The following is a 25,207-nucleotide window of genomic DNA, read 5'->3' as shown; positions in this document are numbered from 1 at the left end:
GAAAGTGTTGTAAGACTGTTGAGGATCCGTAGCATTCACAAGCGGTTAGATAGTGTGGGAAGTGTAGAAAGACTACATGGTAGCCGTGGCATTCACGGATTCATTCATATGACTTAGGCCAGGGTGGGCCAGTTCGCAAGGTTGTGAGTAGGTCATAACATAATTGGAATCAGAAAACGGTAGGTTGAAGGAGACCCGACATGATGTACGACTGCAGTTATTCTGGTTGGTTTTAGAACCCTGCGAGGGTTGGTTTTGGTTGCCTTGCAAAAATGGTCGTATGCTCGGGGTTGTGGCCGTGTTGCTCAAGTTATCGGGTGTGTCAGAAATGGTAAGGAATGATTTCGAGGACGGAATCTGATTTAAATGGGAGAGATTTGTAACATTCCATTGAAATTAAGTAAATAATAAACTCTAAAACCCCGAGATGTAATTTTTTTTTATTTTATATTATTGTAGCCAAAATCAATAATAATTTAGCAAGGTGTTGGCTTCGAGGAGTTAAATGTCATAATTTTGGATATTGGGGGTTAAAGTATGATTTTTGGGGTAGTTTTGCAAAGAAATTTTGAAGCCAAGGGGTGTTTGGTAAAATTTGGAAGTTAAATTGAAAAGGGTTTGTGGAGTCAGGGACCATTATTGTAAAAGCGAAATGAAGTTTGTGATGGAGGCGGGTTTAAGCCCGTCACTACCCCTTCCTCCCATTCGTAAGGAGCATGGAGCAAACCCTAGACCTAATACATCTCACAACCGCCACCATCTTGGAGTGCTCTCAGCCGCCGCCACCTTGTCGTAACCGATCGCCACCCTACATATGCAGCCTCGTTGTCGGACGCCGCCACAACAGCCCTGCTGCCGGTGACATTGTGTGCAGCCGTAGGAGCCGCCGAAGACCGATGAGTGAAGTTGTGAACGTTGTCAAGCAGGACATGAACGGTCAAAAGACTCTCGATAATGTCAGTAGCATCTCACACTTTCATTCCTCCGTATGGATTCGACGTCAGGCACGTCGTTGCCACCGTCATTGGCTTTTCGTTGCCATTTAAGCTTATTCCAGCGTCATCAGCCACCTAGTCGGTGGTTGAGAGTTGTGGTCTCATGTCGTGTATGGATATGTGTTGTTGTTAAACCCGAGATGTGTCATGCAGGTGTTGCAGGCCGGAAACCGAGAAAAATAACCACCATGGCTGCCAGCTGCCATCTCCCGTCGCCACCAGCCATCGTGGAAGATAGTTGTGTGTGTCTGTCTTTTATTGTGTATTTAGGCGTGTGTTGGTGGTGTTATCTTGTATGAACATTGTTTGGCCGGAAAAACCTGTCACCACCACCGTGAGGTGGTCGCTGCCACCTCATGTCGCCACCTTGGGTGGCTGTGTGCACTTGTGTATGATTGGACTGATTTTTGGGATGTTTTGATTTAGTATCATAACCACCACCACCACCACCACAAGGTAGTGGCTGCCACCGTGAGCCGCCATCGACCACCACCGCCCGAGGTGGCAGTGGGTGGTGCCCGGCCTAGTGAAACCCTAATTTGACCTAAAACTTAACCATTGGACTAATTGGCTTGCGATTGGGTTGGAAACCCTAATTAGGGTTTAGAAAACCCTAATTTTGGAAATGTGAGTTTTGGATTTGTCGGGACCCGCATTTGGACCGTTGGATTTGGAATTTTGAATTACGCCCGACAACATTGTATGTTTGGTCAAGTGGAGTGATGGACTTAGGTCCCGTTTGATACGTATCTTTCCAGGTCCAAACAGATCTTTCTAGCTGAATGGACCAGAAAGACTGTTTGATTTGCACAAAAGAAGGGGTCTTTCCCAGTAAGATATGTCTTTCCCAGAAAGCCCCAAAATAATATCTTTCTGGCTGAATGGGCTGGAAAGACAATTATACACCAAACCCCACCTCTTTCTTTCTTTATTGGATTATTAATTTTTTTAAATAGCTTTTTTTAATTTATTTTTTATTGAATTATTACTTTTTTTCATCACTCAGCATAGTCAATCAGATGTACAATCAAACAGCATGGTTTCTTTCCCAGTCAGAAAACTTTCCCACACAGCACTTAACCAGACAACACTTTTCTAGATAGAAACTATCAAACGGGACCTTAATGAATTAATTCCTTAATGGGTTAAGTAAGAACACTTAACCTTAATCGTCATTTTATGTGAAAACCCTAATTATGTTGGGTTTTGAGTTGGGATTTCCTGTTGGGCTTAGATGTTTGGATTCTTGATGGGTCATCTAAGAATAAGTATATGGACTAGGATTTTTGGATGGGCTTTAGGGTAAGGCCCATGTGAAAGGTTTGGGCCTAATTTGGAAAAATGGGCCATAATTGGGCCTTGGTTAATTGTTAGACTTTTGGGCCTTCAGAGTGTGAGTTTGGGCCTTGGTCTTGGATCAAGCTAGGTTGGGGGTAAAGTAGTCTTTTACCCCAAGCATGGACTAATGGTTATGTATTGGAAACCAATTATTAATCGGGTGTTGTTTTGATGTTGACAGTTCGGGGATCTGTCAGCCAACAACCATAGTTTTATCCGCAGGACGTCAGCAGCGCGAGGTGAGTCTCCTAACCATACCAATGGGTTGAAGGCACCAAGGCCGACGCATTCAGTTAGTTGTGATGATTATTGTGGAATCATTATTGATATGCCTAGTATGTATGTGATACGTGGTATGCTAGTTGTTTATGTGATATTTGATATGCTAGTTATCTTTGTGATACTTGCATGGAAGCTCCCCGGGGAAGGGGGAGCCCATGACATTCCAGGTAAAGACCATAGGGGAGCCCATGGCACTTGGTTATTAGACCATGTAGGGGAGTCCATGACATTCCAGGTAAAGACCATGGGGGTGCCCATGGCACTTGGTTGTCAGACCATGTGGGGGAGCCCATGGCTCTCCAGGTAAAGACCATGGGGGGAGCCCATGGTACTTGGTTGTCAGACCATGTGGGGGATCCCATGGCATTCCAAGTAAGACCATGGGGGCATGGCATATAGGTGTAAGACCCTAGGGAGAGCCCACGACATCCTAGAGTAAGACCCTGGAAGGAGTCCATTGCATCCTTATATGTTTATATGCAAGGCTTATGTGATTCATATGGTTTATTTGGTTATGTGGATTGTGTGGGGTATGTTATGGGGAACTCACTAATCTTCGTGCTTACAGTTTTGTTTATGGTTTTAGGTATCATCGGTTTGGAAAGAAAGGGCCCGGCTTGATCGCAGTGCACGCACCCGTGTTTTTCGCATTATGTGATTTTGGGATGTAACTCTGATAAATGCTTTTATTAAACAATGTTTTTGAATGGTTGGATTAAGTAACATTTGTATTTGACTATAATGAAAAATGAAAATTTTACGCTAGATTTTTGGGTCAACACAATCTAAGTTTTTATTTATGGGTTCATATTTTGTTTCACGGCCCACCCACTCAAAATACAACAAAGTTGTCAGGAACATGGAGAACGAGAATGTATTCTAGCATAATCAGAGTTTATTCTAGAAGAATGAGAGTGTATTTGTAACATCCCAAATTTCGAGTCCAAAAATTTCTTTTAAAAACATTACTAATTCATAGCGTTAAGTCATTCAAACATACAGAAAGGGTTTATATGACAAATCATAGTTTCATTTCCAAAACACTTGTTTAATTATCAAAGTAAACATCTCAGGCTAACTTGCCATGGTGTGTGCATTACAACCCTCCCGAGCTCCTCTTCTGAAAACTGAATACCTGAAACCAAAACTGAAAATCCTAAGCACGAAGCTTAGTGAGTTCCCGAACCTACCGCATACCATACATATCTACTAATCTAAACATGCCATACATAATACTGAGCACATAACCACATACTGGGCTCCCGCCCGCTGCATTGGGCCTCGCCCGCTAACGGACCCCGTCCGCCACCAGGCCCCGCCTGGCTTCAAGCCCTGCTCGGCGTACAGATCTATTTTCCTTAGGCCCCGCCTATCTTTGGGCCCCGCCTGCTCACATATACTAGCATACAATCATATCACAACACATAACTAACATACTCTATTTGATTATTGTACTAATGCCTCTCCTATCTTGGGCCTCGCCCCTGTCCTGCTGCTGTTGAATCATGGAACCCCGTCCACACTCCTACTGACAGTGAGATACGGGCCCAGCCCACACTCACTTATTTCCTAACTTGGGCCTCGCCCCTGCTCTACTGATAATGAGGTATGGAACACCGTCCACACTCTGCTATTGGTGAGATACGGGGCCTCGCCCACACTCACCTCCATACCAGGCACATACATGTATCACACAGACAACAAGTATAACTATCATACAAACCATTCCTTGGGAACCCGCCCGCTAACATTGGACCTTAGTCCCGAATGTCATACTAGCATATTGTGCCTAGGGCTAACCCCCGGGTCTTCCTACTCATAACTACATGGGTCGCCATTGTGGCCGTAGACCCATTCACACAAAGGGAAACTCACCTGCACTGCTGAACTTTGCTGATAACCCTACGGCTGCTGTCCGACAACTCTCTGAACCGCTGCTCCACTAGCTCCCCAAGCTACTAATATCAATATAACACTTAGATCCAAACTGAACTCTAGAAGTCAAACTAAGTCAACTCTGGACAAAGTCAACCTTCCAGTTGACTCGACTCGTCGAGTCAACGCATAGACTCTTCGAGTTCTTAAACCAGAAACTCTCAAAATACGACTCAACTCGCTGAGTCACCCCAAGACTCGTCAAGTTCAATGGTCTCTGAGTCCCATCCTGTCCAACTCACTGATTCACCACTCAACTCACTGATCTACGTCTTAACCAGAAAAGGTTGAGGTTCTGTGACCAGACTCGCCGAGTCCAAGAACAGACTCACAGAGTCCAAGGCAATCTTCAACAGACTCGCCGAGTTGTTCTTCAATTAGCCGAGTCCATGCTCATGTTCATACAACTCGCCGAGTACACCCATGTGACTCGCCGAGTCTAGTCAGCTCTCAATCCATATAGTGGCTTTTCGAGCCATGCAGGGGCTCCAACCCATAGATCCACTCTTCTAAAGTCTAACCCCCATGTAAAGTTGCAAACTTTACGTGAAACCAAGGAGCTAAAGGCCCAAAACACTCTAGGGCTAGGGTTTAAGACAAAGGGGCTTCACCACTAACTCATTGGCTGCTGCTTTAAGACATTCTGGACCATCACAACCCTAGATCTGAAGTAGCAACCTCAGATCTAAGCCCCAAACCTGAAATAGATCTCAATCTTACCAAAATAGCCCCAAAATCTCATTCAAGAATAGATCTAGATGCAAATAGGGTGAACGTAACAGCTTATTACCTCCATGATGACCTCCCACTGAAGAATAATCCAAATCTCTGTAAACCCCCTTGATCCATGCTTCTTGATCTTCAAGATCTCTTCACAAAAACCACTTATCTAAGCTCCAAATTGCTTCCAAGGACTCTTACTCACGATTTAGGGTTTCTGGATCTCAAAAGGGTGGTAAAGAGGCTGGGGAAAGGATATAATGTTCTTTAAATAGGTCACAACCCCTGGGATTAGGGTTTTTCTCGTCCAGACCAGACTCGCCGAGTCCAATAGCCGACTCGCGGTGTCGGTCACTTACTCTATGCCTCGGATCTTGCTCTGACTCGTCAAGTTCCTCCCTGGACTCGACGAGTTGACTCTTGACTTAGAGCTTTTCCTTTATTTTCTTGGTCTTTCTGATTCTGGGTGTTACAACTCTCCCCCACTTAAACTAGACTTCGTCCTCGAAGTCCGCTACGGCCATCTGATCTGCAATCCGCTTGCATCACCCGTGACTGATGAAAATAACTCCGGGCGACCACTTCCATGGACCTTCCGTCCGGTCATTTAGAATAAAACTAGTCCTTGTAGATATCAATCCTCAAGTGCACTCTAATCCCACCAATCCTGAGCACACAACTCACTCAACTGACGATCCTTCTGGTACTCCCCGAGTACTTATGTTGGACACGCTAGGGGTTCACCCCCTTATTCCTTGTGCGTGTACTGGCCTTCCCAATGCAACGTTCCATAACTAATCATTTCCTCCATCACTATGAAGGACCTATCCTTTGTGGTACCCATTACTCCAGTCACTCCCGATGCTGGTCACTACTGCCAATACATACTAAATACTTCTTACTACTATAACTTAGTGTTGAGTACCCATCCCAACGAATGGATCAGATAATCCTTCAAGTAAAAGATTCATCCCTGCAACGGTTAGACTCATACGAGAGTTGCGCAACAAGGTCAAATCCTTCCTTCTGAGATTATTCAACCCTGCTGCGAGAGGCGTAGCACTCCTCGGTCAACCAGCTGTCTCACACCATACTTCTCTATCGCCACTTCCCTGACTTAAAGTCCTGCCATTTCAAATTCGTCTTCCGAATGGACCGAGAGCACCCTGGTCCCTCTACAGATTCTGCCGCTAACTAAGTTAACGAATACTCACCAGTCACTGCAACTAGCACAATCTCTTAGTCGCTCCTAACGACTTTTGAAGAAACTTCGGCTATCTAAACTGCTCTATCTATCCTGCCACTCCGGGGCTACAAGTCTTGGGATCCTTAATCCCCTATCTTGACTCTAAGGTCCCTACTAGGTCCCACCTGCGTTGTTATAATCTCACGAGCCTCGCTCACGGGTCTCACCCAACTATACTATCGAGCAATCATGCTCCCAGGTCTCACCTATACTGGTGCTAACATACAGGCCTCGCCCACGGGTCTCACCCAACTGCATACTCGAGTGGCCTCACCTAACAAGGTATATGAAGGCCAACTCCATACTAAACCTCAATGACTTAGCCTTTCCTGATCCCTATCGTGCTATCTAGGAGATACGGGCCTCCGCCCACACTCCACGAACTAAACTGCTAATGAACACTATGGCTTACCCACAGTCTTATGACACTTTCCTCACGACTTGCTGCTGGGGAATGTTGCGGCTACCCCCACAGTCTTATATCCCGCCTAAACCCGCACCTGGCGAAGGCTCTGCGACCTGGTTGAACCAGTCACCCGCTAGACATGAATACACAAACTCAAGGTTGGAAAGTTTCTCCAACTCCCAACTAACCTGATCCTCCATCCAAACAGCCACTTGAGCTACTTCCTTCCTTATCAAGACTGCGAAACCACCCCAGTCTTGTACTTACTTCTATCCTTGGCCACACGGATGGCTCTCCCCCACTTCGACTTGACTAGCTCCTCACATCTCACAGCTCAGAAGAATTTCCAATTCTTCTTACCATCCCCTGGTCACTTCACTGAAAACTCGACTTACCACAACTGGGGATCTAACCGATCCATTTCCAATCGACACCTTCCCGAACTAGCGAGGCACTAACAAGCCCCTCACAGGCATGCTACAGATAATGCATCCGAAGTAACCCACTCTAAAGGAGACGACCTCCAACTATCATTCTAACATCCAAGGTATGTAGATGGCATATAAATCAATCACCAGCAGGCCGCAAAATTCCAAAGTATCATTATCAATACCGATGCAGAACCATAACAATAAGACCATATCATAAGTTGATAGAGAAATGAAAGAAGATATGTACCTGACACATTGGGCTGCTCACACCTCATCTGAAATCAACTGATACGCCCTGCTCCTCACTGCAGGCGTCTCTGCTCAGCTCTGACGGCCGTCGGTGATCCTCATGGTTGCAGGGGCAGGTGCCATCACCTGTCCTGCTTAATGCAAACTCGGACATTGGGCCTTCTTGTGTCCCCTTTGAATGCAATGGAAACATAACAGGTCTGATCCCTGGGTGGTGGTTGTTGGATTAATGTCTAAGTCCATAACTATAATTGGTAAGACTTGACCCGACCCGGCATGGTCCATTTGGGTTGCATGGCATCATGCATTTGGATAGACTATAATGAGAGAAATAACACTTAAGGTTTGTTAATATATTATAAGTTCTAATATATATTACTAAGATTATTTAATTAGTATTGATCAAGAATTAATCTAGGATTAATTAAGTGATCAAAAGAAGACTAATTAAATATATGGGTTGATTGTGTAAATCATCCATACTTATATAGTGGGCTAATGCTCCATGGATTGTCAAGTTGGGCTAAAACCCATAAGATGCTCCATGGTGTATTTGTACCCATGGATCATGGAAATGAAAGGCCATGATAATTAGGGTTTACATGGTGTAACCCTAACTATATAATGATCTTATTCTTGGAGAAAATCCGCCGACTATGGATATAGAAAGGGATAGCCGATTTTCATGAAGTGTGAAGTTCTCTCAAGTTATTCCATGTGTATTTGGTGTTGTGTGAACCAATTGAGGTGTCACACTTGGGGCACTAGGCACTCAAGCTTCATGAAGACAATCTACATCAAAGAGGTATGTAATTCTAACTTGATATATTCATTTGAATCAATGTTATTATGCTAGTTAGGATGAATACCTTGGAAAGTTCAGATTTGCATGTATAATAGAGAAAACATAGATCCAAGGTATTTAGGGTTGCATGTACACTTAGGAGTGTTAGAATGCTCAAAACCCAACAGTGGTAGCAATACTATCTCTGCTAAAATGACCAATCCGGCCGCACTTGAAGCAACCAGAATCACCACCGCTGCCACTCATACACGCACCCTCGTGCCGCACTTGCCACAACGGCCCCGGTCCTGAGGAACTCTCGATCTAGAGTCTGATGTCTTGGCCCTCTTGCTTGATCCTGTAGATATCTGAACCTCCTCCGGCTTCCTCTTCCCGAGGTGTTCCAGATCGATCTCCCTTTCCCTGGCCCGAGCAATCATATCCTCCAGCGTCTTGCAGCTGGACCGACTCACAAACTCTCTGATGTTGTCTCTCAGCATATCGTGATATTGATCCTTCTTCATCTCCTCATCCGCGACATACTGCGGAACAAGAAGAGTCCTCTCCCTGAACTTGGCGGTGATCTCCGCCACCGTCTCGGTCGTCTGTTGTAGATCCTGGAACTCCCGGGCTAACTGTTACACCTCAATAATCAGTGTAAACTCGGCCTTGAACTTGGCCGAGAAATCACTCCATGTCATCGCGTCCAACGCGGCATCATCCCCGATAGCATGACCAACCTCCTCCCACCAATCTTGTGCCCTGTCCTTCAGAAGACAGGAGGCGAGTCGAACCTTGTCCCCGTCGGGACACCGGCTAGAATGAAAAGCGTTGGCGGCATCAGCCAACCATCTGCCACTAGCAATGGGGTCCCTGAACCCATGATAATCTGGAGCTCCACAAGCCCTGAACTCCCAGAAAGTCAAAGTACGTGCTCCCAACATAGCCATCAGCTCTGTGCAAAAGGCTCCAAGCCTCTCATCCAAAATCTCTAGGATGCCCTCCTTGACCATGCCAAAGATCACAGGAGTCTGGTCAAGAATATCACACGTAATCTCAGCTGATACAAACTCTCTCATCCACTCCTCGAGCTGCTCGATCCCTGAACCCAAGCCTGACCCCTCTCTAACACTTGATTCATCCACTGGTCCATCTTGCAATATCGTCATACTGAAAACATGCCATAACAATCATCAAAATACATATCATTGCCGAGGGACCTCACACGCACTACAAGTTCCTTGGTTTTGTCTCGTCCCCTCTTGAATCGAGTATAGATCCTCTACTTTAAGTAGTACGGGCCCATACTACCTTCCACATCAATCCGTACTTTCCTCAAGATTTTCCTCAACTCCACCAAGTCCCTTGCACAACTACCACTGCTCCCAACACTAAACTCATCCTATGCCTATCCTAGGGAAACCTCCGACCCAACCATTCCTCAGCTGCTGAAGGTTTACTCATAATGCCAATCAGCCATTACCTGAATACCATCACATGTGACGAGGCTCGGATAATCCTTCAAGTAAAGGACTCGTCCCTACAACAATTAGACTCAAACGAGAGCTGTGCAGTAGGGTCAAATCCAGAACTCTGAGATTATTCAACCCTGGTCACATGTGACTTAACGTATTCATCTAATAGCTAACTCTCATCACTCAGAATCCCAGGAAGCACAAAGCAAGCAACATTCAGACCAAAGGGAAATCTAACCATAACATAATTAAGCAGTTCTATCAAAATACAAGAATCTGTACTAGCATGCAATATAAGCTCACATAATCAGACATAACCTAAACAGGCTATCCTACCACTGTCTAACCAATGCTAGCATATAGCTCAATAAGCGCATATAACAGGCACATAAGGCATCCTCCTAGATCCTTAGCCCTAAATCTAGCATGTTGATCACATAATCATATCATAACATAAACTTGTATGGGTAATTTGGGAATACTTACTTGAGCTCGGCTGATTGCATGCACCACACCCTTTTCTCTTTTCAAAGTTCCTTTGGCTTTTTTCTAAAACCCTTTTCTTTCCTCAAAATCCTTTTATAAATATGGTTTTTCTTTTGGAAAAATTTTATACCACTTCCTCAGTTTGAGTTCAGACATACCCGAGAGTGTGCCCGGATCCCTCAAACCAAAGCTCTGATCCCAACTTGTAACATCTTCGAGTCCAAAAATTTCTTTTAAAAACATTACTAATTCATAGCGTTAAGTCATTCAAACATACAGAAAGGGTTTATATGACAAATCATAGTTTCATTTCCAAAACACTTGTTTAATTATCAGAGTAAACATCCCAGGCTAACTTGCCATGGTGTGTGCGTTACAACCCTCCCGAGCTCCTCTTCTGAAAACTGAATACCTGAAACCAAAACTGAAAATCATAAGCACGAAGCTTAGTGAGTTCCCCAACCTACCGCATACCATACATATCTACTAATCCAAACATGCCATACATAATACTGAGCACATAACCACATACTGGGCTCCCGCCCGCTGCATTGGGCCTCGCCCGCTATCGGACCCCGTCCGCCACCAGGCCCCGCTTGGCTTCGAGCCCCGCTCGGCGTACAAATCTGTTTTCCTTAGGCCCCGCCTGTCTTCGGGCCCCGCCCGCTCACATATACTAGCATACAATCATATCACAACACATAACTAACATACTCTACTGGATTACTGTACTAAGGCCTCGCCCCTGTCCTGCTGCTGTTGAATCATGGAACCCCGTCCACACTCCTACTGACAGTGAGATACGGGCCCAGCCCACACTCACTCGTTTCCTAACTTGGGCCTCACCCTTGCTCTACTGCTAATGAGGTATGGAACACCGTCCACACTCTGCTATTGGTGAGATACAGGGCCTCGCCCACACTCACCTCCATACCAGGCACATACATGTATCACACAGATAACAAGTATAACTATCATACAAACCATTCCTTGGGAACCCGCCCGCTAACATTGGACCTTAGTCCCGAATGTCATACTAGCATACTGTGCCTAGGGCTAACCCCCGGGTCTTCCTACTCATAACTACATGTGTCGGCATTGTGGCCGTAGACCCATTCACACAAAGGGAAACTCACCTACACTGCTGAACTTTGCTGATAACCCTATGGCTGCTGTTTGACAACTCTCCGAACCGCTGCTCCACTAGCTCCCCAAGCTACTAATATCAATATAACACTTAGATCCAAACTGAACTCTAGAAGTCAAACTAAGTCAACTCTGGACAAAGTCAACCTTCCAGTTGACTCGACTCGTCGAGTCAACGCATAGACTCTTCGAGTTCTTAAACCGGAAACTCTCAAAATACGACTCAACTCGCCGAGTCACCCCAAGACTCGTCGAGTTCAATGATCTCTGAGTCCCATCCTGTCCAACTCACTGATCTGCATCTTAACCAGAAAAGGTTGAGGTTCTGTGACCAGACTCGCTGAGTCCAAGAACAGACTCACAGAGTCCAAGGCAATCTTCAACAGACTCGCCGAGTTGTTCTTCAATTAGCCGAGTCCATGCTCATGTTCATACAACTCGCCGAGTACACCCATGTGACTCGTTGAGTCTAGTCAGCTCTCAATCCATATAGTGGCTTTTCGAGCCATGCAGGGGCTCCAACCCATAGATCCACTCTTCTAAAGTCTAACCCCCATGTAAAGTTGCAAACTTTACGTGAAACCAAGGAGCTAAAGGCCCAAAACACTCTAGGGCTAGGGTTTAAGACAAAGGGGCTGCTTTAAGACATTATGGACCATCACAACCCTAGATCTGAAGTAGCAACCTCAAATCTAAGCCCCAAACCCTAAATAGATCTCAATCTTACCAAAATAGCCCCAAAATCTCATTCAAGAATAGATCTAGATGCAAAAAGGGTGAAGGTAACAACTTATTACCTCCAAGATGACCTCCCACTGAAGAATAATCCAAATATCTGTAAACCCCCTTGATCCAAGCTTCTTGATCTTCAATATCTCTTCACAAAAACCACTTATCTAAGCTCCAAATTGCTTCCAAGGACTCTCACTCACGATTTAGGGTTTCTGGCTCTCAAAAGGGTGGTAAAGAGGCTGGGGAAGGGATGTAATGTTCTTTAAATAGGGCACAACCCCCGTGATTAGGGTTTTTCTCGTCCAGACCAGACTCGCCGAGTCCAATATCCGACTCGCCGAGTCGGTCACTTACTCTATGCCCCGGATCCCGCTCCGACTCGTTGAGTTCCTCCCTGGACTCGACGAATTGACTCTTGACTTAGAGTTTTTCCTTTCTTTTCTTGGTCTTTCTGATTCTAGGTGTTACAGTATTCTAGTAGAATACACTTTCGTTCTTCATATTTCATACAACTTTATGGTATTTTAAGTTAATGAGTCCATAAACACGAACCCATACAAGAAAACCTAGATGCGAATTCATTCTGAAAAAATGTTATTGCTGACATTAATGACGAATTTAAATAGTTTCCATAAAAAGAGAGATATAATTATGGATACATTTAATATACATACAATTATGAAAATCATTTAATATTTATCTTTATTTAATTAAATAATTATGTAATTTTACTAAATTCCTATTGGTGTATTCTAGCACACAATAAATGTAAGAAACACATGAACCTATATATATATATATATATATATATATATATATATATATATATAGAGAGAGAGAGAGAGACTAGAGAGAGAGAGAGAGAAAGAGAGAGAGAGAGAGAGGTTCAAGTATTCTAACTAATTATTGTACATCTATCGTATGCTATGAGAATGATAAAGAAAATATGTTGTTTGATAATATAAATACGTTCAATCTTACATAACTATTGTCATTAACACACATTCTCACTAATTAAATCGTCTATAAGGTTATTATACACTTATTATTATTATTCTCATTTCTGTCAGAATGTTTTATTGGGTCGTATTTTATCAGAATGAAAATGAGTGAAAAACGATGTGTGAGAACAAAAAAAAAATTAACGAGAATGCATGAAAATGACGATATTATTGTAAGGTTGAACGTATTCGCATTGTTAAACAACTTATTCTCTTAGTAATTCTAATAGCATATGATAGATGTATAATAATTAGTTTGAATAGAATAACATATGTCGATATATATATATATATATATATATATATATATATATATATATATATATATATATATATATATATATATATAAGGTCAAATGAGAACCGTTAAAAGTTAAAAACCCTAAAAACCATTATTTTTAACTTATTATTGAAGGTACATTTTCCATTTATCAAATACATGTTTAAAAACTTTATAAATTGCATTTTTTTTCAATGTCTAAAAAAGGAATGACATGATTTTAAATAATACAAAATATAACCCTTATTTCATATTTCATTTTATGGAATCTATCTGATTAGATACTCTTTTTTTTTATCTAAACTTAGATATTGACAAAACTTTTTTCTTATTTGATTCTACCACCAATGATGCAAACCACCATCGCTGACAACGGCACCACCACCACAACCATCGTCGGCGACGCTACCTCTGCCACCTCTATCACCTGCATAAACGACTACATCCATTTGCCTCCAGTTTTGTCCTCCTCCGCCATAAGAATAAACACTAAAAACCACCATATATGTATTGGATTGACACACCACGCTAGATCTATGAGATCCGATGACCAACAACATCAAATCTACAAGCTCTCTTTGTCGTCGCTACCTACCATTGTTATCATCTCTCTCCACCATCTATTGCTATCTATTACTACTTTAGGTTGCTGGAAAACTCACCAATCGCCTTCAACATCTCGGATCTACCGCCTTTGTCGATTTCTCTCCAATTTATCTCTTTCTCTCAGATCTCCACGAAACTCTACCAGATCATATGCAAATATGATGTGTTACATGTAGATCTACGTCGTTGACTCCACATCTACTCTTAACTGTCGTATTCTTCCACTACAAAAAACCCTAGCCGCGGCTGATCTTAAAAATCTAGCAGATCTAGTAGCTTTGGCGAGATCGAGGTTGACAAAGTTCCGATAAGCATCCATCTGAACCATCGTTCGATCGACATCAAATCTGTTCTCCTATCATTTGTGTCGCCATCGGAGCATCACAAGGCGCATATATATATATATATATATATATATATATATATATATATATATATATATATATATATATATATATATATTACAGTTAAAAAATCATGTTTTCTATAAAAATTTAAAACTCTGCATTTTTTAAAAAATTCAAAAATTATTATTTAATTATGTAGTATAAAAAACTGCTATATCCATGTTATACCAATGTGAGAACCGCTATTATGATATATCGTACCGGAGAGTACCGAAATGAGTCTTACCAAATTTCGAGGACCTAGCAAGTTGCATACTGCAAACGCGTATCCATACCACAACATTCCGTAAACTATGTGAATATGACATACATTTCTTTTAGATTATGATAACCCATTTATTAAATGTCTCGTGTCCGGGTCCATCACTGTTAGCCCATTTAATGTCTCGACCCGAACCCGTTTTACATGTCAATGTTATTATATTTGATCAGATTTTTTTTGTGCCACTACTGCTAGACATTTTAGCATCCTCCGACGCTGCTTAAGAATGTGTTTGGTAAAGATCAAATTAAATGAAATATGATTGAATATGGAAAAACTAAATATAGATATACCAGAAGAATATTTTCCATTGCCTATTTCTAACCCTCCAAGTACTACACCTTAGGTCCTAAATTCTCACTAATGAAAATAGCCCATAAGAAAAGTTTGTCAATGTCCTATACACCTAGTCACATGTAACAAACACAACCTTTATGAAATCAACAACAAAACACCAAACATGTTCAGCTTAGCAGCCACATTGAATGATGTATAACAAAATACAACAAAAACCTCATCAAAAATAGACTTACTCAATCAGTAGATGAACAACCTATTTCCAAAATTTTCGGCTAAACGAATCATAATAAGAGTGTATGTACTCCATTACATAACTTATTTTCCTATCTTTGTATGCTCCCGTCCCACAACCAGGGAGTCAAAAAAAAACTTTATAGTCTACAAAAACCATATTACATACCACACAATTACCATGTTTGCAAAAATCCACAAAGAATCATTCATAAACAAAAACACTCAATTCTTGTATTATATCAGTATATGCTCTCGCCCATACTCCCGCACAATCACAGGCACGCTTGTGGGTGGGATCTGAAATATGATTTATCCATACAAATTAAATCTGAAATTAAATGTATAAAGTAATTCCAATCAAACAAACTCAAGATGCCACAAAGGCATAGATGTGGATTGACTTACCATGCCATGTTCGGTGACTATCATCGACACATAATCAGCAGGAGTCACATCGTACCTGTTACAATTAATTAATTGCACATAATCAAAATCATTAGCTGTTAACAATATAGAATGATAGATAACTTCACTTTATTTCAACTAGAATTTTTTTGTACACTCACGCCAAATTCAGAAGTTGAAGGCCTTCCTTGCTAGCCCAATCATCCAAACAATTATCTCTTCTTCCAGGAACCTTAGCTATCACATCAGGATCACCTGTAAACATTTACAGATGCAAAACATAAAAAAAAATGTCCCACAAATGTTATACTGTGTTTGGCATGCATTATGTCAATGAGACAAAAATTACAATTTTTCTTCCATCCAAAAAGGTGGAACATGGACTCGCTCCCAATCTCTCGTCTGTGCAAAAGACAAAAATGCCCTTGTCATCCTCGTCATCAAATACAGCCCTATAGTCCAGTTTTATCGTTACATTGGATAAAACTGGACATGACTGGACAAACTTTCTAAGGCTATTTTTGACGAAGAGGATGACAAGGATATTTTCGTCTTTTGCACAGACGAGAGATCTAGAGCGAGTCCATGTCCCATCATGTTCCAACTTTTTGGATGGAAAAAAATAATAATTTTTGTCACACTGACATCAGTCTCAGTCTCGGTCTCAGTCCCAATCCAATGCATATTAAACACAGTGTCGAGTAAAAAGCAAGCATACCTAATTCATTTGAACAAATGGAATCAAGTTGCACCCTTTCATGAAACTTATACGATTCACAACAAACCAAAACCGGGACATGATACGCATGAGCAACCATGGCAATACAAGCAGTGCCAACCGTCGAATATATCGTTCCATTAGCCAACACAGAAGCCGCCCCAACAAAAACCCTCGTAACTTCATGCATTATATACGAAACCGCGTTTATATGCGTATACGTACAACTCAACCCCTTTTCAACCAACTTTCTAAGCAAAACTCTCCCTTCAAGATTCGGACGCGAATCAACTATCACAACCCTAAATTGCCTCCTAAGTTCATGAGCATGCAATAAAACCATTTCAATGAGAGACGATGAACCGTATGTGAGAAGAACATCACCATCGCGGATTTTGGTAACCGCGTGCCCGACGATTACTTTGTCTGCAAGAACTATCTTTTCGTTTATGTAACGATCGATGTCTGAACATAAAGAGATTTTTGCTTCTGATTCGGTTTGGGTTAGGGGTATTTTGGTAATTCGGGCTTTTAGGAAACGGATTGCGTTTCCCATACTGATTGAAAGGGGTCGGCATTCGATTAGAAATGAGACTGAACTGTTGAGTTTTGAGGTTAGGTCTCTGGTTAGGATTTTTTCAGGTGGTGTTGTGTAGTCTTCTATGACTTTTTGAAATGCTTGTAGCATTGCGATGCAACGGGTATTGCTCCACATTATGTCCCCAGTTAAAAATTGTAAACCAACCTAAGAAAAAAAGATATTATATAATTATTAGACACTTGATGACTTCTTGTAATGAAGAAAATTAGCTGCATACCTTGTAAACAGCAGGATGCACATGATCGAGTTGGAAAAACTTGGATTCAAGATCAGAAAGCTGATTTCCTCGTTCATATTGTGGTAAATGCCTAAACAATTCGACTCTGTTTCTAGCTTCAGTCTGTTTGACCACTGACCTCTTTTTAGCTTTTTCAACACGATTCTTGTCATCAAATTGCATTCGTGGAGGTGGCATTTCTTTTTTTCTATCTTTCTCTACTGCTTTCTCACTCCCTTTCTTCTCATTAACTAATGTTGAAGAAACCAAAAGTGGACCACTCTCTTTTTTCTGATTAGGCTGTCTTACTGGTTTACTTGTTTGTGCTGGCGCTGATGTGGCAGAAGTAGCAACAGACTTACTTCCCTCACCTACTAAAAACACATCAACCACAAATTATAATAAGAAATAATCATAATGATGATGATGATGATGATGTGATAAAACCTTTGGCAGTAGCTTTTGCAGCTCGTTGAGCCTCCTGTAAAGCACGTCTCTCAGCCTTTGTTGTTTTTGACTTTAGTGGTTTTGGATTTTTTTGCAATGGCAATTCAGCAACAAGGTCTCCACTATTTTCTGCAAAATGAAAATTAAAAGGCAATTTTCAGATCTTGGGTAACAAAATGGATTTTGATCCTGTCACATAATATATGAGCTGTAAACAAACTTGTGTGGCAAACATTGATGGAAAGCAGACACTATGTGAAATATGTGCATTGCTTTGGTTGTGTGGGGAACAATGAATCAATGAGATTTGGCAGTTCAGTGAACAAGTAATGATAAGCCCTTATATAAACACAGCTTTGTGAGACAATCACACCACTATAAAAAATTTAACAAGATAAGTAATATTGATTTCAAAAGTAGTGGAATTGATTTACTACCATCGATAGATGCTTCGATTGATTGTGTGAAGTCACGGCCTGTGGGAAGAACAGCCGCGAATTTTCCAGAATTGCTCCGCTTCATCCAGTTAACAGAATCCTCGGAAAATTCTCCATCAAGTCCAACGCGGCTCGACGGCGATTGAGTAGGAGAAGGGCTGAGAACGGAATCAGACAAGGTATAGCTCCCAACTTGCAAGCTATCTACCGGCGGATGGGCATGCAATTGAAGACCAGCAGGAACGGGCATGCCAACTGCGCGAGATAAGTTGTCAGACGCATGGCGAGCAGGTGGAATCATAACGGGAGAAAGGGTATTAGAGACAGGAGACTGGGTGGGAGGGGTGGCGGCCGGACCCGATTGGGTGCGGTCTGGGGGTGGGCCAGGGGTGAAGAAACCGACCTTCCGGACTTTGGGATCGATCACCCGGGACGGTCGGCGAGGGTCCATCGGCGATTATCAGTTGGTACGACGGCGGCAGCTGTGGTGATCCGATGGTATAATTTCCATCAACAGTTTACTGTAGAATTGTGAAATTGGGATGAAGAACTAGTGGCAGAAAGGCTGAAACTTGATTGGTGAATCAAAATCGGAGGTTTTGAATACGAGGGTTTTTTACGATTTGCAGGGAACTGTTACTTGTCGGGTTTTTCGTTTTTCTAATAAGATATAGCATAAAGTAAATCACAAATGGTGTGTTTTTTGTTATATCATTCATCACTTTGGGCCCGTTTAATTTTTTCCTTCAGCTTTGAATTTTGTTTATGTATAATTGGGTTTATTTTAAAAAAAATTAATATAAAATTTAAAATATTTGAAAATTTTAAACTTATAAGAAAATTATAAAAATATTGAATTATAAAAATTAAAGTATTTTTTTTCTCTTTTAAATTTAAGCAAATAATTTAGATATATAAATAAATGAAATTAATGAAACTTTAATTTAGTAATTTTGAAATTATAAGGAAAATTTATTAATTAAATTGATATGCATTTATTATTAGATAATATATGGAATTTAATAAAATAGAAAAACCATAAAATGATATGTGAAATAAAAGTTAATTTAAAATAACCATAAAATTAATGTGGCAAAATAAATAAGAATGTAACAATATGTCAAAAAGATCTTTATTTATTAGATAGATTTTTTGATATTGTTATTAATAGAAAGAATATATTTATGTTTCATTTATATGTGTAGATAAAATATTATATATTAATGGTATTATAAAAACCCCTCAAATATATCGGTTGCAAAGATTTTTTGTTTAACTCGGTAAGTACTTTATAACAATGTAAAGAATTTAACTGTATTTTATAACTAGTTGTGAAACTCATGTATTATATGGGTTAATTTAAAAAAAAAACATTAAATATAAAAGTCTAAATATTTGAAAACTTTAAATTTATAATAAAATAAGAAAAAAATAATGAATTATTATAATGAAAATGTAACTTTTAAATTTAAACAAATAATTTACATAAATAAACAAAAGAAACTAATAAGCTTTAATCTTGAAAATTTTGAAATTAAAAGGTAAGTTATTAATAAAACTGATATTTATGTATTACTACATTTATTACAATTATTACATTAAATATTATGTGAAATTTAATAAAATAGAAAAAACTCATAAAATGACATAGAAAAAAAATAAATTCAAAATAAGCACAAAATAACATTTGACAAATTGAATGAGAGTGTGACAAATGACAAAAAAACATTAATTTATTAGAGTAGATGATATAAAAAAAAAGTCATCGGTTTTGAGACTAAAAATATATCATGTTTGAAATATGAACCAAAACAGATTATTATTATTATTATTATTATTATTATTATTATTATATATAGTTTAAATTATATATTTGAACTTATACCGACCATTACATAATAAAAATTATGATTATACAACTTAATTTAATTATAAACAAAAAATTACTAAAATTGTTTTCAACATCCAAAAGAGTGTTGTCTAGAATTTAAAAAGTAGACTAATAGCAACGATCAAAATTGGTTACCTTTAAAAAGTAGACTAATAGCAACGATCAAAGTTGGTTGCCTTTCTATTCAGCTATCTTGAAAAAGTTACAAAATATTTTCTAGTGTCAAATGTTGTTATCTTGTTACAAATAAAGGTTGCATGGTAGGCTAGATTTGATATACTATTTGAAATGATAGCTACTAAAATAAATTAACATTTGATAAAAAAACTACTGATAAACAAATTGAAAGATATAAAATAATATAAAAGATATTTAATATATATATATATATATATATATATATATATATATATATATATATATATATGTTTCTATAATTATTTAAAGATATATTTTAAAAAAAAAAATTAAAAACTTCTGAAAGACTAATCTAAACAACTTTTTATGACAAAAAAAAACTAATTAAAAAAAAAAAAAAAAAAAAAAAAAAAAGAAGCTAGCTAACTTAAAAGAAACTCAAAAATAAGTTAGCTGCTCAGCCTTAAATGTGGTGTTGTAAAAGGCAAATGGTAACAAATGGGTTAGAATCATTATCCACTGTAATCTGTACATCCACAAACTACAAGACCTAAATATACACCAACACACAAACAAACTCAAACCCCTCTCCAAATTACAATCCTACCCCTTCCTCCCATCAATCTCATTTCTGTTTCTTCTCAAAACCACCACCCCCATTCTCTACCAACTCCATCAGCCTCTCATAATCAATCTCCGTCGACTTATATTTCAACTTCATCCCACTTTCCGTCCACGACCTAACACAAAGAATCGCTTGCATACTCGAATACGGAAGCGACACCTTTTGCCTCTCCACCTCATCCCCTTTACTACAAAACAAATCCTCCGGCACCACCGCCGCCGCCTGCACCGCCAAGAAATCACGCGCCATCACCGACAACCGCGGATACCGACTGCTGTTCACCTTCCACCACTCCAACACATCGATCGGAATCGGAGCCGGCGGTTCCGACAAATACTGTGTCAATTCATCCGTCGCCGTCCCCATACTCGCCCTCCGTCTTTTCCGCGCAATTTCCTCCGCAAAAGACACATTTACCCCTCCTCCATCCTCTAATTCTTGATTACTCCCATACGCCACCGTGACAGACGCGAAATGGGTAGTTGAGTAATTTCTCACGAAATGGCTCCTTGCTTCTTCGAGATAGTTTTCTAAATTAAGACTTTCGGGAATGAGTTCGATTTTGATTCGGGGATCGAGAATCGCGGTCATGTATGTGAAAATATTCGAGACCTGATCGTTGTAGCTTCGGACTTTTGCCGCCATGTCAACCGCCGCGTTTTTCAGCCAATCGGGGGTGTGGCGGGACTCTCGGCAGGCGGTTATGGTCTCGGAAATGTGGTCCATGAAGAAGAGAACGAGTCCGAGAGTTGGTAGGCGATTCGTGCATATGTCGTTTGTGGTCTTGTAGAAAGGCTCGAGATACGAATGCATGATATTGATTGCGTTTTTCTCAGCTGAATTTAACAGTAATCGACCATGTGTTTCTTCATACTTTCGAATTAAAGTTTCCATAGATCTACCTGCCTAGATAAGATTATTTAATAAGAAAAAGAAAAAAATAATTAAATGCTTTACTCTTTTACCATGATTTTTTTTTTTTTGATTATGTGTTATACCTTACGAACAATATCAAGCATTTGGTAAGTGCCACTCCATCGGGAAGAAACATCAAGTGGAAACTTCCAATTCCCTTCTTGATAAGTTGTTGTAAACTGAATAAATTCCTCCATCATCTCAGATGATGAATTCATCTCCAATGCAAACTCCCGAATCTTTGAAATCACTAATTTGGTCGATCGCAAACTGTCATCTATAATAGAATTCAAAGTCCGAGCAGCACAAGGAACGTAGCAAAACGGGTTGGCTTTTTGGCTATCGAGATCCTCTTTAAGAGTATGACATGCAAGAACAGCATTCGTACTATTATCATGAGTACACGAAAGAACCCTAGTTTCCAAGTTATAAAACTTCAACACTTTGATTAGCGTGTGATATATCTCTGCACTTCCACAAGGTGAAGGAACCCGAGATATATCTAAAAGAAACTTCCGGAAAGACCAAGACTCGTCAATCCATTGACAAGTAACACTCATGTAAAAAATCTGTTGATACGAAGTCCAAAAATCTAGGGTTATCGATACTTTCGAAGAGACGTTTTCTAACATGCACCGTATGTCGTCGCGCATGCTTCTGAAAACTTCGTGGAGTACTGCTTGGAACTTTTCGGTGGGCCAGATTTGGACAGGTGGACTGAGGAATTTAAAGGAGTTGGATAGCCATTTTTCTTCGAATGTGGAAGGTGGCAAAGATGCTAAAATGAGCCATTTTATGAGGAGCCAGTTGAGATGTTCGGGTTCAATGTGAGATGTTTTGGGTTGGGTTTGAGGCTTCTTGATGACAATTATTGCTTGTGAGCCTGGGGTGGAGATGCTATCATCTAACTTATCATACCCTGGATGACGATTGCTGAGGTGTCTCCCCAAATTGCCTTCAACAATAAAGAAAAATGTTAAACATACAAGAAATATATTAACTTGTAGATGAAGTAAGTAGTTTAAGTACCTGTGGCTGTAGAAATTGAATAGATTTGTCCACAAAATTTGCACTTACGATTCTTGCCATCGGGTGTTGTTTCAAAGAATTTGAGGTAAACTGAAGTCATGGTCTTCTTTCTTGGTTTTGTTGAATTGTTTCCTTTGTCAGAGGTACCTGGTGTAACATCTATTGGTTCCATGTTTGGAATGAGTGCCACATCCATCACAGATTTTGGTTCCATATCTATTTTAAGAAAACAATAAAAAAAATAATATCATTGTAATCAATAAACCAAGAGTTTAGATAATTAGATATAGATGTCATTCTTTCTACATAAAGTGTTGTATACATAATTTTGGACTGAATAAGTCGTCTGAATGATACTAAATGACCAATTTACCGTATATTTCTAAAACGATATTTCACAATCTTCATCATTTTTAACATTTTTTTAACGTGAGAGGAGTTTAGAGGGAAAAAAGAAGAAAGAGAAATATGTAATGCATTAATACGCGTTTTTTGGCTTAACCCATTAAGTCATTTTGTCCAGATTAAGTCGAAATGAAACAACTATGTATAATTGTCCATATTAAGTGCCTACCCATAAGGTCATTAAGTTAAAGCATCTGAATTTTCATTTTTTTCACAACTTACCTCTCATTTGATTCCAATCAAGTTCAATAATAAAAATAATTATATATGGCAAGAAATCAAGTAAGTACCTTTTAAATTTTTGTATTCAGTGCTTACGTTCCAATCCATCAAGACTCCAGATTTGTCACCAACTACACCTGCCTGGAGCAATAATATGAAATAAAGAAAGTTCACATGTTAGATTTAGTAAAACATGCAACCAAAAAGAATCTTAAATAACAAGAAACTTTAATTCATAAGCAAATGAAATCAACTAAAACTAATTTTCAAATTTCATACCTACTAATGCAAACACAAAAGTGCTACTAGAAAAATCCTCTTTCTAGAGGGTGTTTGGATGTGCATCTAAAGTGATTGTTTCAGTTCAGAGCCTTTGATATATGGTTATAAAATTTGTACTATATATAATCAGAATAGGATAAATAGACAAAGATCGATTTAAAAATGACTATTCTGTTAGATAAATGTAAACTTACCTAATTATCTTTAACTTCCATTAACTGATTATGTAATTTTGATTCTGATTCTTTGAGTAGCAATGATCACTTTGAAAACACACATCAAAACAACCCCTTAGATGCACAATATTTCCATAACACTTTCCACATATGAACCCATTAGCAAACATTTTCCATCAAGTTCTTTTCATAAAACATTTCTCATATGCTACATTGCCCGAATTCTTAGTTACATCATACCATAATGTGCTATAATCGGATGTCAACACACATGCATTTCATGGTCTTATATGTTATGGAAAGAAACAAGTATGATATTGCATAGATGGAGAAATTTTGCATAATCAAACGAATTAGGGTTTAACAATATATTCATTTCTGCATATTAAAACTTCAAATATTGTGTCTCAGGGGTGTACATGAACACTATTGAGTAACAGAAATAATCAACAGTCAACAGTCATAAAAATTGATAGATGTACTATAACAAATTTAAGAATCCAAGTAGCTTCACACAGAAAAACAAACTAGACTGATGAAATAATCCAATTTCACAGGAACTCAATCAACAAATTCAGTAGAAATTTACCCCAAACTGCATGAAAAGTCAAGAAAGCGCCAACAACTTTTTTTGGGGCTTCACTCTCGACCTAAGCAAACTTCAATCAGCAAAATCAAACTGTAAAAAAATGCTCTAAATTACACAAAATACACAAATCGAGCAAGGAAAACGTAAAAGGGTCGAGTGGATTGAACTCACACATGAGAGATTTGAATGTCCTACATCTAACTATGTTTCAAAAGGCAAAGATGCATACTGACTGTAAGTCTGTCAGTCTGTGTGGGTTTGCAAAGCAGAAAGGAGGGAGATCGAACAGGAGAGAAAATGGTGGGAGCTGGATCTTAGCCGGATCGGAGCCGAGCTTAGAGTACAGGCAAGAAGGGGGAAAAGGCGGAGAAAAAGAGAAGCGATAAAGGCGATGGAGTCGAGCGAGGCTTAGCAGAGCCGTAGGATCTCTCGCTCTTTCTCTCTCCCAATTCAATGCCAATTTACATCTCTACCCCATAGAATGGCATTTACTTTAACTTTATTTCTCGTTCACTAAATATTGTTATACTCCTTTGTAAATTTTAGGATGTTTTTCAAAATATTTATTTTTTATTTGAAAATTTGTCATTTCAAACAATACATATATATTTGTAAAAAGAAAATTGGAAACGTCATTCTCATTAAAAAAAAAAGCAAGGCAATTTTTGAAAAGGTTTTCTTTACGTAGTATTTTGATGCATTGATTTGATATTTTGTTTTGTAGTTGTTTTTTTTTTCTTTTTGTTTTTTTTTTTAATATTTTTATTAAATATATATGGTTATTAATATTTTGAA

The 25,207-nt window shown here is 39.4% G+C and overlaps 2 protein-coding genes across 4 annotated transcripts; both read right to left on the bottom strand.

The window, feature by feature from the left end:
• Positions 1 to 15,337: 15,337 nt before the first annotated feature.
• On the bottom strand, positions 15,338 to 18,821 carry LOC145052504 (uncharacterized). Of its 2 annotated transcripts, none has more exons than XM_079000328.1 (7): positions 18,141 to 18,821; positions 17,704 to 17,832; positions 17,257 to 17,630; positions 16,439 to 17,183; positions 15,882 to 15,975; positions 15,721 to 15,775; positions 15,338 to 15,612 (listed from the first exon to the last, which is right to left on the bottom strand). In XM_079000328.1, the coding sequence occupies exons 1-7, from the start codon at positions 18,589 to 18,591 to the stop codon at positions 15,550 to 15,552; spliced, it is 1,911 nt and encodes a 636-aa protein (XP_078856454.1). In that variant the 5' UTR covers positions 18,592 to 18,821; the 3' UTR covers positions 15,338 to 15,549. The 2 variants fall into 2 exon arrangements, with proteins under 2 accessions (XP_078856454.1, XP_078856455.1); XM_079000329.1 differs by having other exon boundaries at positions 17,257 to 17,627.
• Positions 18,822 to 20,658: 1,837 nt separating this feature from the next.
• LOC145052503 (BED zinc finger and hAT dimerization domain-containing protein) lies at positions 20,659 to 24,884 on the bottom strand. Of its 2 annotated transcripts, none has more exons than XM_079000325.1 (6): positions 24,586 to 24,884; positions 24,413 to 24,502; positions 23,434 to 23,506; positions 22,739 to 22,954; positions 21,793 to 22,664; positions 20,659 to 21,700 (listed from the first exon to the last, which is right to left on the bottom strand). In XM_079000325.1, exons 2-6 carry the CDS (start codon positions 24,422 to 24,424, stop codon positions 20,795 to 20,797), a joined length of 2,079 nt encoding a protein of 692 aa, XP_078856451.1. In that variant the 5' UTR covers positions 24,425 to 24,502; positions 24,586 to 24,884; the 3' UTR covers positions 20,659 to 20,794. The 2 variants fall into 2 exon arrangements, with proteins under 2 accessions (XP_078856451.1, XP_078856452.1); XM_079000326.1 differs by having other exon boundaries at positions 24,413 to 24,482.
• Between the last annotated feature and the right edge of the window lie 323 nt (positions 24,885 to 25,207).

This window comes from Lactuca serriola, chromosome 5 (assembly GCF_051521515.1).
Source record: "Lactuca serriola cultivar US96UC23 chromosome 5, Lser_US96UC23_V15, whole genome shotgun sequence".
Lineage (NCBI taxonomy): Eukaryota > Viridiplantae > Streptophyta > Magnoliopsida > Asterales > Asteraceae > Lactuca > Lactuca serriola.
The sequence above is the reverse complement of the archived record's forward strand: the minus strand, read 5'-3'. Positions and strand labels throughout refer to the sequence as shown.

Excerpts from the sequence above, each read along its gene's own strand:
- LOC145052504 (XM_079000328.1), bottom strand. The coding sequence starts at position 18,591 with ATGGACCCTCGCCGACCGTCCCGGGTGATCGATCCCAAAGTCCGGAAG. Across the intron at positions 17,184-17,256 it reads TGCATCCTGCTGTTTACAAG|GTTGGTTTACAATTTTTAAC; the intron begins GTATGCAGCTAA and ends TTTTTTTCTTAG. Across the intron at positions 15,976-16,438 it reads CATTTGTTCAAATGAATTAG|GTGATCCTGATGTGATAGCT; the intron begins GTATGCTTGCTT and ends AAATGTTTACAG.
- LOC145052503 (XM_079000325.1), bottom strand. Across the intron at positions 22,955-23,433 it reads TGAATACAAAAATTTAAAAG|ATATGGAACCAAAATCTGTG; the intron begins GTACTTACTTGA and ends TTCTTAAAATAG. Across the intron at positions 22,665-22,738 it reads TTCAATTTCTACAGCCACAG|GCAATTTGGGGAGACACCTC; the intron begins GTACTTAAACTA and ends TTATTGTTGAAG.